The sequence below is a fragment of the Eucalyptus grandis genome, chromosome 3 (genome assembly GCF_016545825.1).
Source record: "Eucalyptus grandis isolate ANBG69807.140 chromosome 3, ASM1654582v1, whole genome shotgun sequence".
NCBI lineage: Eukaryota > Viridiplantae > Streptophyta > Magnoliopsida > Myrtales > Myrtaceae > Eucalyptus > Eucalyptus grandis.
Genome location: NC_052614.1, coordinates 46,199,975 through 46,214,072, shown reverse-complemented (window position 1 = coordinate 46,214,072; position 14,098 = coordinate 46,199,975). Strand labels below are relative to the sequence as shown.

The following is a 14,098-nucleotide window of genomic DNA, read 5'->3' as shown; positions in this document are numbered from 1 at the left end:
GTAAAATATTAAAAAGTTTATGACTAAATTAGCAAAATTAACTAGTTTAGAACTAATTGGTATTCATACAATAACTTTAGGATTATTTTGGTAATTATCCCTTTATTTTTTAGTGGACACTTTATGTAAAAAATATTGAGTTATCAATTACTTAATATATTAACATATCATTCAATTAGTGAATATATCTGGATAATTTAGCAAATGATTATTCCGACTTAAATGGAAATGTGATTATCATTTGCAACAAAACTACTACTTTGAAAAGAGAAAAAGAAGAATTTTTTTAGCTAATCCCTTTGTGCGTTACTATAAGATTCTCGCATTTGTTATTAGAGTCTCCTACAGAATATTCGGTTTGAACTCTTTGTCCAATGATATGGCTTCATCTTGTAAAATGGTTATCTTGAAAAACAATACTCCTTATTTTTCCATTGAATTTAAATTCTAATACCCGATATATGAAATATTTTGCTTGATTAAATAGAATGTATTACAATGATGAAATGCTTTCTTTATCTTAAATTTGAAAAGATCATTCACGTACGCCACGGGCAATTTGATATGGACAAATGGGGTCCTCACCCATTGAGTAGAACAAGATGTGAACGGAAGTGCCGTCCCATGAATTTAACCGGCCACTCATGTTTCATGTTTTGTTTTTTGGTGGATTGATACTTTTCATATCCCGACACGACTTATTGTTTGATGACGTTCCCACCATTTCCAAAACTTCTCTCTCAAGGAAATAGGAAGATGGGATTCGGCAGTCTAGTAGCCTTTTTTTCCACGAGTCTGACCCCAACAGCGTTGAATAAAGGATTATGATTTCTTGTATCTCTTGTCGTTAATGTTCTTGTTTATTAATAAATTAGAACGTGAAGTGGAAGTAATTCAAATTATTGATTTGTTTATGGAATGAAAGAATAAATTTTCATTGTGGGAAATTTCTCGGGTCCTTCCAAGAAATAACACAATGCAATGAAAGAGACTTCTCTTGACATAAAATGTGAAGTGAAATCAATTAATGTTATATATATATTCTTTTTAGTGGGTATCAATTAGAATAGTTAATAGAATATTTTTAATTAGATCAATTTATTTGTGTTTTTTAGCGTTATCCAGTAGTCACAACAAAACAAACAAAAAAAAAATTACTACTGAACCGATAACACATGTTACCTGTGGAGAGTTACTCTTCTTCTTCTTTCAATGAATTGCATTAGCGGGAGAACAAGTGTAGAATAAGTCCTAATGTTTTGACGGTCGATTAATCAAGTCCTAAAAAATTATTTTTTGTTAAATGAATCCTGTATGTTTTGGCTAAGATGCACTCAAGTACTAAAATCACCGCCGGTGACCTTTCGTAACTAGAAGTACTCTTTGAGATTATTGTGAAATGAAGCATCATTTGAACCACAATTAGAACTTAAACATATGAATCTTACAGATCGAGTGGACAATTTCATTATGGAAAATAATAGAGAAATAAAGCCTACATTTTACCAAAACAGATAGGAAAAACCCAAAGCATATTATTTTCGTTTTTTCTTGAGTCACATAATATTATGGAGAAAAATCTTATTATGTTTTGAATAAAGTTTCATAATCAAGTTTCTCACTCAGTTTTCAATGAAACTTATTCACTTTATTCCTTGGTTATTGTCAAAATAATTTATAATTTTTTTTAAGACCTAAAAGAACATGATTTTGCGATGAGTAAATATCACCAGGAGGGAGACTAGGACTCAATTACACATTTTCCAAAAAGATTTAGAATTCGATTGATTAAATACAAATAAGACTTAATCAAGAAACAACCAAAATGCTTAAGTTTCCTATACCGCATATAATGCTTTTTGAGAACCTTTATTATGTAGTTGACACTTTAGAATAAAAAAGTATTGAGTTATCAATTACATAATAGATTAACATATCATTGAAATAAGGAATATATTTGGATAATTTAACAAATGATATCATGCAAGTTAGTAGCATATAAATTTTATTTTGAGGGAAATGAATTGTCATCGGCAAGAAAAATAATACTTTGAAAAGAGGAGAATTTTTTTTTCGGCTACCCCTTCTAGGCATCACCATAACAGTCTCGTGCCGTTACAAAACGTTTAGGGTTACTATATGTTTGTATTGAACTTTCATCAACAAGAAAAGAAGTTCTGATTTTTCTCAATTTTGTACTCTATATATAAAGCACAAAAAGACATGAGGCGTGAGGCGTAGTTTGATAATATTTTATTATTTACTAAAGCTGAACGTCTGGGAAATAAAATATGGGTAGGTTTTAAGCTTCTATATTTTTAGTTAACGAGGGCTATGAATTTTTTATTTTTCCTCTAGCTTTCATACGTCAAGCCATATTATAGTTCCGAAAACTCCATATACCAGCAATCACGGGTTACTTACCAATTAAACCTTTTCTTAATTTTTTTATATAACATTATTATCTGAATGCACAGTAACACAGCACTACTGGATAAAACCTGTTCGAAAATGAGGGCGCTGTTGGCCCCAAGAATCTATCAGTCACACTTCATCATCTATGTCAATACACATCCTCAACGGTAATTTTCATAAAGTATGTTCCTTGTTTTCAGCATTTGGCGCGTCAATTATTCGCAGGTGCAAAGTGATCTCAACACTGCATCTTTGCCTGGTGATCGGTCCTGTAACTTTTGCCAAAAAAATTCCTATTTGCTATTTTGCCCATTTTCATTTACATGTCATCAACAGTAGCTTGATGAAGCCTCATGTCAAACAAAAAGCAGAGTGAACTTAGCCTCACGAAAACTATATAATGAAATTGTAGAAATTAATTTCACATGAAAAGTACATGACACTGGACTAAGATTTATGCCATTTATAGCTAGATCGAACTTGCTGCTATAGTGAAATTGAATCTAAAACTATAATTTTCATAAGGTCAATTTACGTGTACTTTTGATGGTATCTCATACAGTGAAAGACATAACAAACCAATGACTTGCAATATAATCAATTACACACATCACATGTGGAGAGTCACTCTTCTTTTTTCTTTTTCATTTTTTTTAAAAAATTAATCACCCTAGTTGTGTGACCTTTAGTAACTAGATAGTCATACTCTATGAGATTATTATGGAACGAAGCATCATTTTAACCACAATAAAAGATAAAACATATAAATCTTATCGATTATTGGATAGAGAACTTGATTATGGAAACCAATTAAGAAGTTAAGTGTAAATTTTACCTAGACAGATAGGAAAAACCTAAACCATATGTTTTAATTTTTTTCTTGAGTCACATAAAGCTATGAAATTTTTTAAATTCTATTTTATAAAAGAATCTTATAATCAATTGTCTCATTCAATTTTAAATGAAACTTAAGTGTCTTATTTCTTGATTATTGTCAAATTAATTTTTAATTTTGTAGATTACTAGAAGGACATGATATTTGCGATGAGTAAAAGTCGCTAACAGGGAGGTTAGGTGACTTACATATTCTCCAAAAATGTTTATTACTCAATCAACAAACAACCAATTAGCTTGGGGCTCCTATTGCTCATATATTGTATTTTGAGATCCTTTATCATTTAGTTGACACTTTAGAATTAAAAAAAAAAAAAAATATTAGGTTATCAATTACATAATAGATTACCATAATATTCAGTTAGGGGATATATTTGGATAATTTAACAAGTGATTTTTGCATGCTAAGTGCTTAATTTTTAGTGAGAGGGAAATGGATTATCATTAGCGAGAAAGATATCACTTTGAAAAGAGGGGAAAAAAAGAATTGTTCAAGCTGCCTCTTTGGACCTTATCATAGGAATCCCTCTTCTGTCGCGGAGTGCTCGAGTTGAACTTTTTGTCCAACAAAAAATTTTAATCTTAGAAATTATTATCTTGAAATAGAAATTTGTGTTATTTTTCCTTTATTTGAACTGTAACTATATATGATATATTTTACTTAATCGAATTTAGATGAATGGATTGCTTTCTTTATCTTAAATTTGAAAAGATAATTACATGCATTGAACCTTCGTGGAATCATACTTTCACGTAAATCACGGGCCAATTTTATATGCACGGAGGGAGTCCTCGCTCATCGAATAGAACAAAATGTGAAGGAAAGTGCCGTCCGATATTCAAGAAAAGAACATCATCATCTGTTCATATTGACATATGAACAAGTTTTGTCGTTATCCCTCGTTTTTGTCAATTGACTGGGTCCCGTTGGTCTTGCCTGCCTACCACAATTAGGTATTATTTTAGAGTACAACTTCTGTTTGTTTGTTTATTTGTTTGTTTTCTTAGTTTGAAATTAGGGAAGGGGTTCATGCTTATGGTGCATTACCAGCTGTCTGAATGAGATAGCCTTCGTCCTCTTGTGACATGTGGGAAGATAATGCGAGACAGTGGTAGAATTGAAAGTTTCTAATTTTTTTATGAAACTATTGTTTTATGAAATGCGGACACCTTGCTAATATAATTTTTTGTTAATTAACCCACTCAAATGCGCATCTTTCCATACCCAACCCAACACGTCGATTGGATTTATCTAGTGCGTGCAAAAGATTTTAGATTAATAAAAAACACGTGAAGTGGAATCAATTGAAGTTAGGTATTTTCCATTTTGAATGGTAATCAAACTCATATGACCAATCATAACGCAAAGTGAAATCAATTGATATACTTTATGATCAATGGAAAATAATTTCAAGAAAATTGTTTTAAAGAAAAATGAGTTGTTTTCTTATGGTTGATTTTGCGGAAAATCACTTTGAAAGAAATTCAGGTGTTCAACAAAAAATGAAATTGATTGGAAGATCCATTATAAATTGCCCTTAAAACAACAGTTTAGTCATATTTAGAAACAAATCACAAACTTTCAAGTTTAAATAAGTCTTCTAGTTATTATTCACGGTGCGAATAAATTAGACGAGTTATTATTCACAGAACAAATTGATTGAAGGAACATAAGATTTGAGGACAGTAGATCTCTGAAAGTTTTTTTTTTTTTGGTCAGAGATCTCTGAAAGTTGATGAATCCGTCAATGGAGAGTGATTCGTGAAGATTCGAGCGACAACTGGCCACGCATGCATGTGGTGCGTGGGGTAGAGCATCGGTGCATTGTTAACTTTCTAAATCAAATAACCTTTGTCCAGTTGTGATCTGAGGAAAGTTAGTATAATAATTTTGAACGAAAACTGGAATCAATCGAAATTATGTATTTTCTGTTTTGAAGTGCAATCAAACTCATATTATTAATTAGATTAGCATAAATTTAATTTTCTATTGTAGGAAATTTTCTCCGTCCTTCCAAGAAAATGCGCAATGGAGACTTCCCACAACACTTTGGCTCATCACAAAGCGGGGAAAAAAAGAAGATAATACTTAAAAAAGAGGGGAAGAAAAGAAATTTTCTTTTTCTCTACCGCTTTTAGGCATCACCATAAGAGTCTCATGCCTGTTACAAAATGTTTGACTTCAACTTTTTGTCCAACAAAAAAATTTCATCTTAGAGATTTTTACTTTGAAAAGAAGTTTTTGTCATTTTTCCCTAAATATTTTTTATTGGAAATGTAAACTCTATGGAACATAATTTACTTAATCAAATAGAATGTAATCCATGAATGGATGCTTTCTCTATATTAATTTAATTATGGACAGATGATGTCCTCACTCATTGAATACAACAAATGGCGAATGGAAGTGCCGTCTCTTCAATTTAATCGGTCCCTTATATTTCATGCTTTTTTTTTTCCGTAGATTGATACTTTTTTGTCCCCACATGACTGGCTGCTTGTTGTAAGTTAGTTTCAAAGAATCTCCATCACGCAGACTCCTTATTCCTTTTGAATTCGAATTATATATCTATGCTTACGACGATGTCCCCACCCATTACTATAATTCTCTCTTAAGAAAAGAGGGAAATGGGAACTGGTAGTCAACTACCCTAATTTCCACGAATCTGGCCTAGACAACATCAAATAAAGGATTATAATTTCTTCATTCGGCTCGTCCATAAATCCTCCGGAATCACAATTATTAGACACTACCCTTGCATCTCTCCTCATAATACCTTGGCTCCTGAAGATGAAGAGGAGAAGGGACTCATCGCATGGAAAAGCGGCGGTCATGACCGATAGAGATGATGTCGAGCTGTCACTAGGGGCTGAATTTGAAGTATTCTTAAATTTTAGAGGGCCCGACACTCGCCTGAGTTTCACCGATTGCCTCTATCACTCCATGGATGGAGCTGGGATTCATGTTTTCAGAGACGATGAAGAGATTAGAAAAGGCGAAGTGATCAAAGGCGAACTAGAGCGCGCGATTAAGAACTCCACAATCTTTATGCCTATCTTCTCTAAAAACTATGCATCTAGTCCGTGGTGTCTTCGTGAGCTTGCATTCAGGTTGGATTGCTTGAGAAATAGAGATGACAACACAATGATCCTTCCGATTTTCTTCGATGTGGATCCTAACGATGTCAAACTCAAAACCGGCCTATACCACGATGCTTTCCAAAAACATGAGCAGAAGTTCGGCAGCAATCTAGTGCAGCAATGGAAGGAGGCTTTGATGGAGGTCGCTCATGTCAAAGGATGGGATCTCAAAGATACAGGGTAAGGTTTTAGTATTTTTTTTTTTTTTTTTTTTTTTTTTTTTTCATTTTTCGTTGATTTAGATATTTAATTGATATTAATAATACTCATCCTGGCATCAAAAGTTAAAACTACCCATTGCTCTCTCTTTCATCAAATTATCACTCAATTCACACATTTAATTACTACTAACTATACATCCACTCAATCAAATAAACAGTCAATTCTTGTCAAAACTAGATAATTTCTCTAGAAAGACTCGACAAATCAATTTTGAATTAATTATTTCATTTGCAACTTTTAGATAGACTAGAAATACTTATTCTTAACTTTTGTGTAGGATTTGAAATAAGAAAGCAATTGTTCTGGCTATTACTATTCTAAACCATGCAAAACTAGAAAAACAGAGCACTAATATTTGAGCAATCAAAAAGGAATAAACAAATTTTGCATATTTAAAGGAAGAAAGTCCACGGATTTCGATTTTTACAATTTATGGACGAGGGAGCATCTTTTGTAAAGTTTAACATTTACCTTATATAATTAACTCATTTTGAGTACATTCACATGGATTTTGATTGATATATTTTTTCCTTGTAAAAGAGCTAGAGCTTTTGTAAAATTAATATTTCAGCTTTTTTTTTTTTTTTGGAGGGGGGGCAATTTACTTACAATTGACTTTTTCCTACTTATCCCATCTCACAAAAAAATTGGGAGGGGGCCCCCTCCACCCCCTCTCCCTTAGTTGGTTTGTGTTTAACTTCTAATATTTCTAACCTTGATACGTTAATATTCTTTCTGCGATAGATCTGACTAAACCCTTTTGTATCAAATATGACAGCCAAGGTGAACTCATTAGATCAATCGTCGCTGAAGTTTTGATCAAACTGAATAAAAGAGAAAAAATTCTGCCTGATCATTTAGTTGGAATTCACGATCGTGTTGAAGATGTCATGCACCTATTAGATGAAGGTTCTCCTGATGTACGCTATCTAGTAATCCATGGCATGGGGGGCATCGGTAAGACAACTCTTGCCAAAGTTGTCTTTAACCAAATTTCTGTCGATTTGATGGGTACAGCTTCCTTTCGGGTGTTCGAGAGGCTATAAAGGATGGCAAAATTGTCCAATTACAAAAGCAATTATTGTCAGAAATTCTCAACTCCAAACCAGTGGAGATTTTTGACTCTGATGCAGGGATTAACTACATTAAATGGAGATTTTGCCACAAGAAAGTCCTTATTGTTCTTGATGATATAGATGAGTGGGCCCAACTCTCTATGCTTGCAGCAAAGGGTGATTGGTTTGGTTCGGGGAGTAGAATCATTATTACAACAAGGGACATCAACAATCTAGCGATCGAAGAGTACAAACTTTATCAAATGACAGAGTTGCATTATCACCACGCCCTTCAACTTTTTAGCAAGCACGCTTTCAAAATGGATTACCCTCCACATGACTATGATGATATTTCTTGTAATATTACTCACATGACTGGTGGGCTTCCTTTGGCTCTCGAAGTTATTGGTTGTTCTCTTTATCGCAAAAGCAAACCAATATGGAAAGAAGCGTTGAAGAAATTACAGTCAGCTCCCCATCAACATATCTTTGAGATATTAAAGATTAGTGTTGAAATGCTAAGTGAAGAACAGAGAGAAATTTTTCTTGATATTGCTTGTTTTTATGTTGGTGAAGAAAGAATCTATCCATATTATATGTGGAAAGCTTTGGACTTTTACCCAAAAATTGAGATCAATTTCCTTATTGGTATGTCTTTGATAAAGATCGATGTTGATGATAGACTGTTGATGCACAACTTGCTTAGAGACCTTGGAAGAGAAATTGTTCGACGAGAAGACCTCAAAGTTCCTGGGAAATGTAGTAGACTTTGGCAACCCAAGATTGCGTTGGAAGTAATGAAGACTAGAATGGTAAATTTCATTCACAGTTACCATCTTCTTGATCAAGGGAACATTAGCTCGATTAGAGTATGTTTTTGAATGTGTTCTTTTGCTTTGCACATTGCAAAAAACTAAATTTATTAATTTTGAGTGACTGAAGGTAGTAAAAAAAGTTTATATGTAGTGATTATTAATAGCTTACATTTACAATATGAAAGTAGAAGCAAACAATAATGCTTTACTTATTGAACAAGTCAATGCAATATTTACTCACGGAATGCGTTCCTTTTTTTCGCAATATAAAAGCTCACTTATGCTTTTCATGTTGTCAGGGAACGGAGAACATCATAGCTCTCAAACTAACTGGACTTTCCAAAGATCACAACTTTACAAGTGAAGGCTTTTCAAGGATGCCTAACTTAAGGTTGTTGGAATTAGAAGGGGGAAACTTGGTGGGAGACTTTAAGAATCTTTTCTCGAATTTAAAATGGCTCTCTTGGCATCGTTGCCCTTCACACTTGCGGGTGATCAATCTATGTTTACGAAACTTAGTTGTGCTCAAGCTTTCAAACAGCAAAATTCTTGAAAACTGGAATGGATGGGGCCCATGCTTGGTATGGTTTTGCATCACAAATATATGTTTGCTGTCATTTACCTTGCCTTACTTTTCTGACTGTAATTTGTTTTGTAGGAAAATAGTGACTTACAAGTTATACATCTCATGAGATGCTATCTCTCGACAACTCCTGACTTCTCAAGATGCCTAAAGTTGAGGATATTGGTTTTTGCTGAACATTGTCCAGAGTCGCCACAAATCGGTACCTCTATTGGTAAGCTAGAGCGCCTAAAGCGCTTGGAAATAATTGCAGTCGGAATGCAACAGTCAAAGTTGTCTAGAAGCCCCCATTTTGACTTGTGCGTAGTGCCTCTTACAATTTTCCGTCTAAAGAACTTGTCAACTCTAAAGCTAGAAGGACTGTCCATGCGGGAGCTTCATCCATCTATTGGAGAGATGGCGGGCTTGGCATGCTTGTCATTGGTGTGTTGCGATCGGCTTAGAAAACTTCCAGATTCTATTGGGAAATTGAGATTGCTCCTCGAATTGAATTTGTTCGACACAAGAATTAGAGAGTTACCTGATTCTATTGGTGATCTCAAAATGATGGAGAAAATGCACCTGGGATGCACTAGAATAAGGAGTCTACCAAACTCCATTGGAGGACTAGAATCATTGAAGCGTTTATTAATGCCTTCAAGCAAGATAAGAGTGTTACCCACTTCTATTGGAGATCTCAAAAGCTTGGAGGAATTGAACCTAATGCAAACTCAAATAAGGGAGCTACCGGACGCCATTGGAGGACTAGAGTCATTAAGATACTTATGCTTGTCCTCTACAAAGATTATTGCGTTGCCTGCATCTATTGGATATCTTAAAAGATTGAATTCCTTAGAAATGAGTCACAGCAAGATAAGAGAGTTACCTGATTCTATTGGAGATCTCAAAAGCTTGGAGAGGATGAACTTGGAACAAACTCAGGTAACGGTGCTACCAAAATCCATTGGAGGACTGGAATCTTTGTTTTACTTAGGCTTATCGGATTTAGAGATTATCGAAATGCCTGATTCTATCGGATGCCTTAAAATGCTAAATTATTTAGACATGAGCCGGAGTAAGATAAGAGAGCTACCAAAGGCCATTGGGATGTTGGAGAATCTTGAAAGGTTGGCGTACGGTGGTAGTAGAAATATGGACATGAAATGGCCTCCTAAGCTTTCAACACTATGGATATCTTCTAGTGATGATCCTCAATCTCTTACACTGCCTCCTCAGCTTTCATATTTTTCCATATGTTGTGATGATCCTCAATCTCTCATATTGCCTCCTCAGCTTTCGTCATTTTCATTAAATTGTGACCATCCTCAATCTCTCCCAAGGCTTCCTTTAGGTCTTCGTAGTTTGGAATTAAAGCGTGTCAAGTCACCGATACTACAATCACTCTCTTCCAAATTGAGATATTTGTCTGAGTTATCACTCAATGGATGCGGTTTAAGAGAGATCGTTATTGAACAGCTAGAGAGCCTCCACTCTTTGAATGTGCAGGGCTGTAATTTGCTGTTGATATTGGGTCTATCAAGCTTACGGAGGCTCGAACAGCTAAAATCTTTGGGTGCCCTCAGCTAATTGAGATTCGAGATTTGGGAGAAATCGAGTCGTTGAAGGAGTTACTTATGATGACATGCAGCTCGATTGAAAGGTTACCTAAACTATCAAAACTGGATAGGTTGAGGTGGTTGCATGTAAAAGACTGTAGATCACTGCGGTGTTTGCCCGATTTACCAAACTCGCTTTTATCAAGTGGGAACTGGAGGTCCACGGAAAGTTCACCGGAAAGTTCACCCGAGCTATCAAAACGTAGAAGGCTATCAAAACATAGGAGGTCGTGCGCATTGGAACTGTCTCACTGCGAATCACTGCAAGGTGCCATACCAAACGGATGGCATCCCGATATTCATGCATGCCCACTGTTAGGCGAGTTTGGTGACGTTTCCATAGATTGCGACTTGTGTCGGAAGTCAAACCCGGGCCTATGTGCATCGTTGGGAGCTATGAGGAGATGGTATGGGTCATGTTATCAGCTCCATATAATCTGTACTTTGAACGATTCAGCGATTGACACCAGTCCCGACGGTCCACGTCGTCTCAGTTTAAAAGTGGCCCGCCGAGCCACTGCAGCTGCTCTGACTTGATGCCCTCTCTCCACTGCAAACCCTCTCTATCCTCTCTTGCCCCTCTCCCCGTTAAACTCCGTCCCGTTACGGAGAAAAAATTTCCAGCAAGTGGTTCCGCGCTCATGCCTCCACCTCCGCCGTCCCCCCGCTGCCGACGGCTCTGCCTCCGGCTCCGCACTGAAGCAATCTGCTCTCTCTCTCTCTCTCCTCCGTGAAGTGCTGAATCTGCCAGTGAACCATGACACCGACGCACCTCCGTCGGTTGCCTCCGCCATTGCCTCCTCGAGCCACCCTGTTGAGGCAATCTGCTAGCGAACCACGACGCCGACGCGCCTCCGCCTCTGCAGTCGCCTCCCGAGCCGCTGCACCTCAGCGCTGAATCAATATGCTCTCTCTCCCCTCCGCAAAGCGCTGAATTTGCTAGAGAACGCCGACGTTGACGCCGACGCGCCTCCACCTCCACCTCCGCCTCCTTGACCCGCCGTCGCGTTTTTCCCTCATCCTCACGACCTCTGCACTGTTCTCTCTTTCTTTTCTCCGCGAAGCGCCCCTGCTCGTGAACGCCAAAGCCACCGACGTTGTCGATGCCGTCGCTTCCTGAGCCCCGCCATCGCCTGTCAAAGCCCCATTGGCGGCTCCGATACGTCCTCTGCATCTCGAAGGTTAGGGTTTTCTACGGATTCTGCTCAGTAGAGTTTTAACTTCTGTTATAATGTGCTTATTTTTTTATTGAAGTGAAACGTAGATGAACTTCATTTCATAGATGAAGAATCCTTCGCCACCAGGTTTTTATGGCTTATATGTGAGTCAATGGAGCAGGTCTTCCAAGCTCTATAATCTCATTGTCTTTGGAAAAAAGTTCATAAAATTGCTTGGTTTGCCTTAAACTGCGTTGATCTGGAGTATTGGCTGAGAAAGATGCACGATTCTTTGAAAGTATCAAATGAACTATGATAAGTGTAGATCGCATATTAAGTCTATTTACAGAGCATATTTTGATCCAATCTGGTAGCTTGATCCAGCTCTATGCCGTCCAGTTTGAGAGATTTTTTGTATCAGAGCTTGCCACCTAGTATAAAGTCATCTTTGCACTCTAGAATTCATTCTTTTCATGTCAAAGAAAAAGTATTATCTCATAATCATTCTTTTCTTGTTCAAGAAACTGAATGCATTCTACTTTCTATTGATCCAAAATACTAAATTCGAAGTCTATTTCTCAAGCTTCTTCCGTTGAGCAGGTAATGCTTTGAGAAGGGTCCATAAAGCTTGTCTCTGTGCAACTCTCTGTTGCAGACATCAAAGTTGAGATGGAGAAGACTCTACAGTGGCTTGTTCCAATTGCCAAAAAACAGCGAAGTAAGATATCCCCACTACCGACCTCAAATGCTTTCAAGCTTGCCTTTGTTTGATATTTCTGTTTTTGTTTCTGATTGGAAGAGAGCTCATCATGACTTCGGATGGGTTGGTGAATGGGCGAATACTGGCTTAGTTAAACTCGAGAGCACTTTCTGTCATTTTTTAACCGCCACTTCCACCCAACCAGCACCTCTACAATAGTAAAAAGAACTCCATAGTGGTAAATTCATGCCAAAACATAGATGACGTGGTGTGTTGTTGCAGGTCTGAGGTAAACAGGAAGCCTCCTGTCACTGGATAAATCGAGCTATCATGTTAAAGACGCGTCTGCCAAAATCTGCTCGCCTTTACTGATTGCTGATGACTAATGTTACAAGACATAAGTGAGAGAAAATGGCAGTTAGGAATCAGTAAGAGCTGGGATTTCGACTCCTTCAAGGCTAGGTTGAAGAAGCACGACAGACTGAGCAAGAGGATGTCACTGATAGAGTCAATGAATTTAGATGACTCAAAGGAATCCACATACCTTTGGATAAAGTAGAACGCCTTATAGGTAAAGAGATGGTCATCCCACGTCCTGCTTTTGTCTACCACTGTGTACATAGAGTTCTGGAAGACAGCGAGCCCCATAGCATCCCTGGTAGATGGCTTTGAAAGAATTTGGGGAATATTCGCAACCTCCGTCACTCAAAAGTTCCTCCTACGACGTAGGGGCAACGCAGGTATGCTTTGGAAGCTGGAGAGATGTGGCTGGGAGAATATGCAAAGGAGGTGAATCACAGTTTAGTTTGAAAAGATAGTGAAAAGAATACGTGACATACTTTTGGTGTCTGTACAAAAGTGAAGTCATATTGTTCAAATTATTCATTTTGGATGCATGGAGTTGCTCTTTTTGGGGGTTCCGTCTGCATTTCTTCACTCTACTCTGTCCTACTATTGCGGTTTCTTTTCTTGTTTCTTTCTTTTGTCCTTGTTGAATATGTAAACGGGTGGCACCACAAGAACTCCATTTGTGAACTAAACACAACACTAAACCGCTTGCCGGTGCTCAAGCGATAAGGAAACTTTTGTTCTAAGCATATTTGTTAGTGTGGTTTTTCTTCACAGCCGTCTTCTCAAAACTCAAATGCCATTCGGTGCACAAGTTCGAACACGAGACAAGAACAACAGTATCAATTACCTCGTAGGCTTTCTCCTCCCCACTCTTGGGACTCTATTTCCCTAGATGTTTCTAGCTTGGTTTATCATTTCGCTCTTGGTGCGTCCATTTGTGTTGGACTTTCAGTTGTTCTAGATGTTGGACTCGTTGGATGAACTTTAAGCTTGTGGACATATCAACATGTGTGTTGGAGCTTGTGGACGTATCATGCGACTTTGTAATATAGAGAAATGAAGGACTAAGAATTAGAAACCAAGATACTAGACCTAGTGAAAGTCAACTGACTTCTCTGTACTCTATGATCCAAATGCATTGGGTCCATGTGCACTAAATTCATGTAAGAA

The 14,098-nt window shown here is 37.0% G+C and overlaps 2 protein-coding genes and 1 long non-coding RNA gene across 4 annotated transcripts; all 3 read left to right on the top strand.

The window, feature by feature from the left end:
- The first annotated feature begins 6,100 nt into the window (after positions 1–6,100).
- Positions 6,101–6,634, top strand: LOC104439745 (TMV resistance protein N-like). The gene has a single exon (XM_039309655.1). The coding sequence runs from the start codon at positions 6,101–6,103 to the stop codon at positions 6,632–6,634; it is 534 nt and encodes a 177-aa protein (XP_039165589.1).
- Positions 6,635–7,346: 712 nt separating this feature from the next.
- Positions 7,347–10,691, top strand: LOC104437535 (disease resistance protein RPV1). The gene is made up of 3 exons (XM_039309654.1): positions 7,347–8,539; positions 8,842–9,123; positions 9,201–10,691. The coding sequence occupies exons 1-3, from the start codon at positions 7,889–7,891 to the stop codon at positions 10,689–10,691; spliced, it is 2,424 nt and encodes an 807-aa protein (XP_039165588.1). The 5' UTR covers positions 7,347–7,888.
- A 695-nt stretch (positions 10,692–11,386) lies between these two features.
- LOC104428753 lies at positions 11,387–13,518 on the top strand. 2 transcript variants are annotated; one of them, XR_005549220.1, is made up of 3 exons: positions 11,387–11,901; positions 12,478–12,595; positions 12,860–13,518. It is a non-coding gene; the product is annotated as an uncharacterized LOC104428753 (long non-coding RNA). The 2 variants fall into 2 exon arrangements; XR_005549219.1 differs by lacking the exon at positions 11,387–11,901 and having other exon boundaries at positions 11,964–12,595.
- Positions 13,519–14,098: the final 580 nt, after the last annotated feature.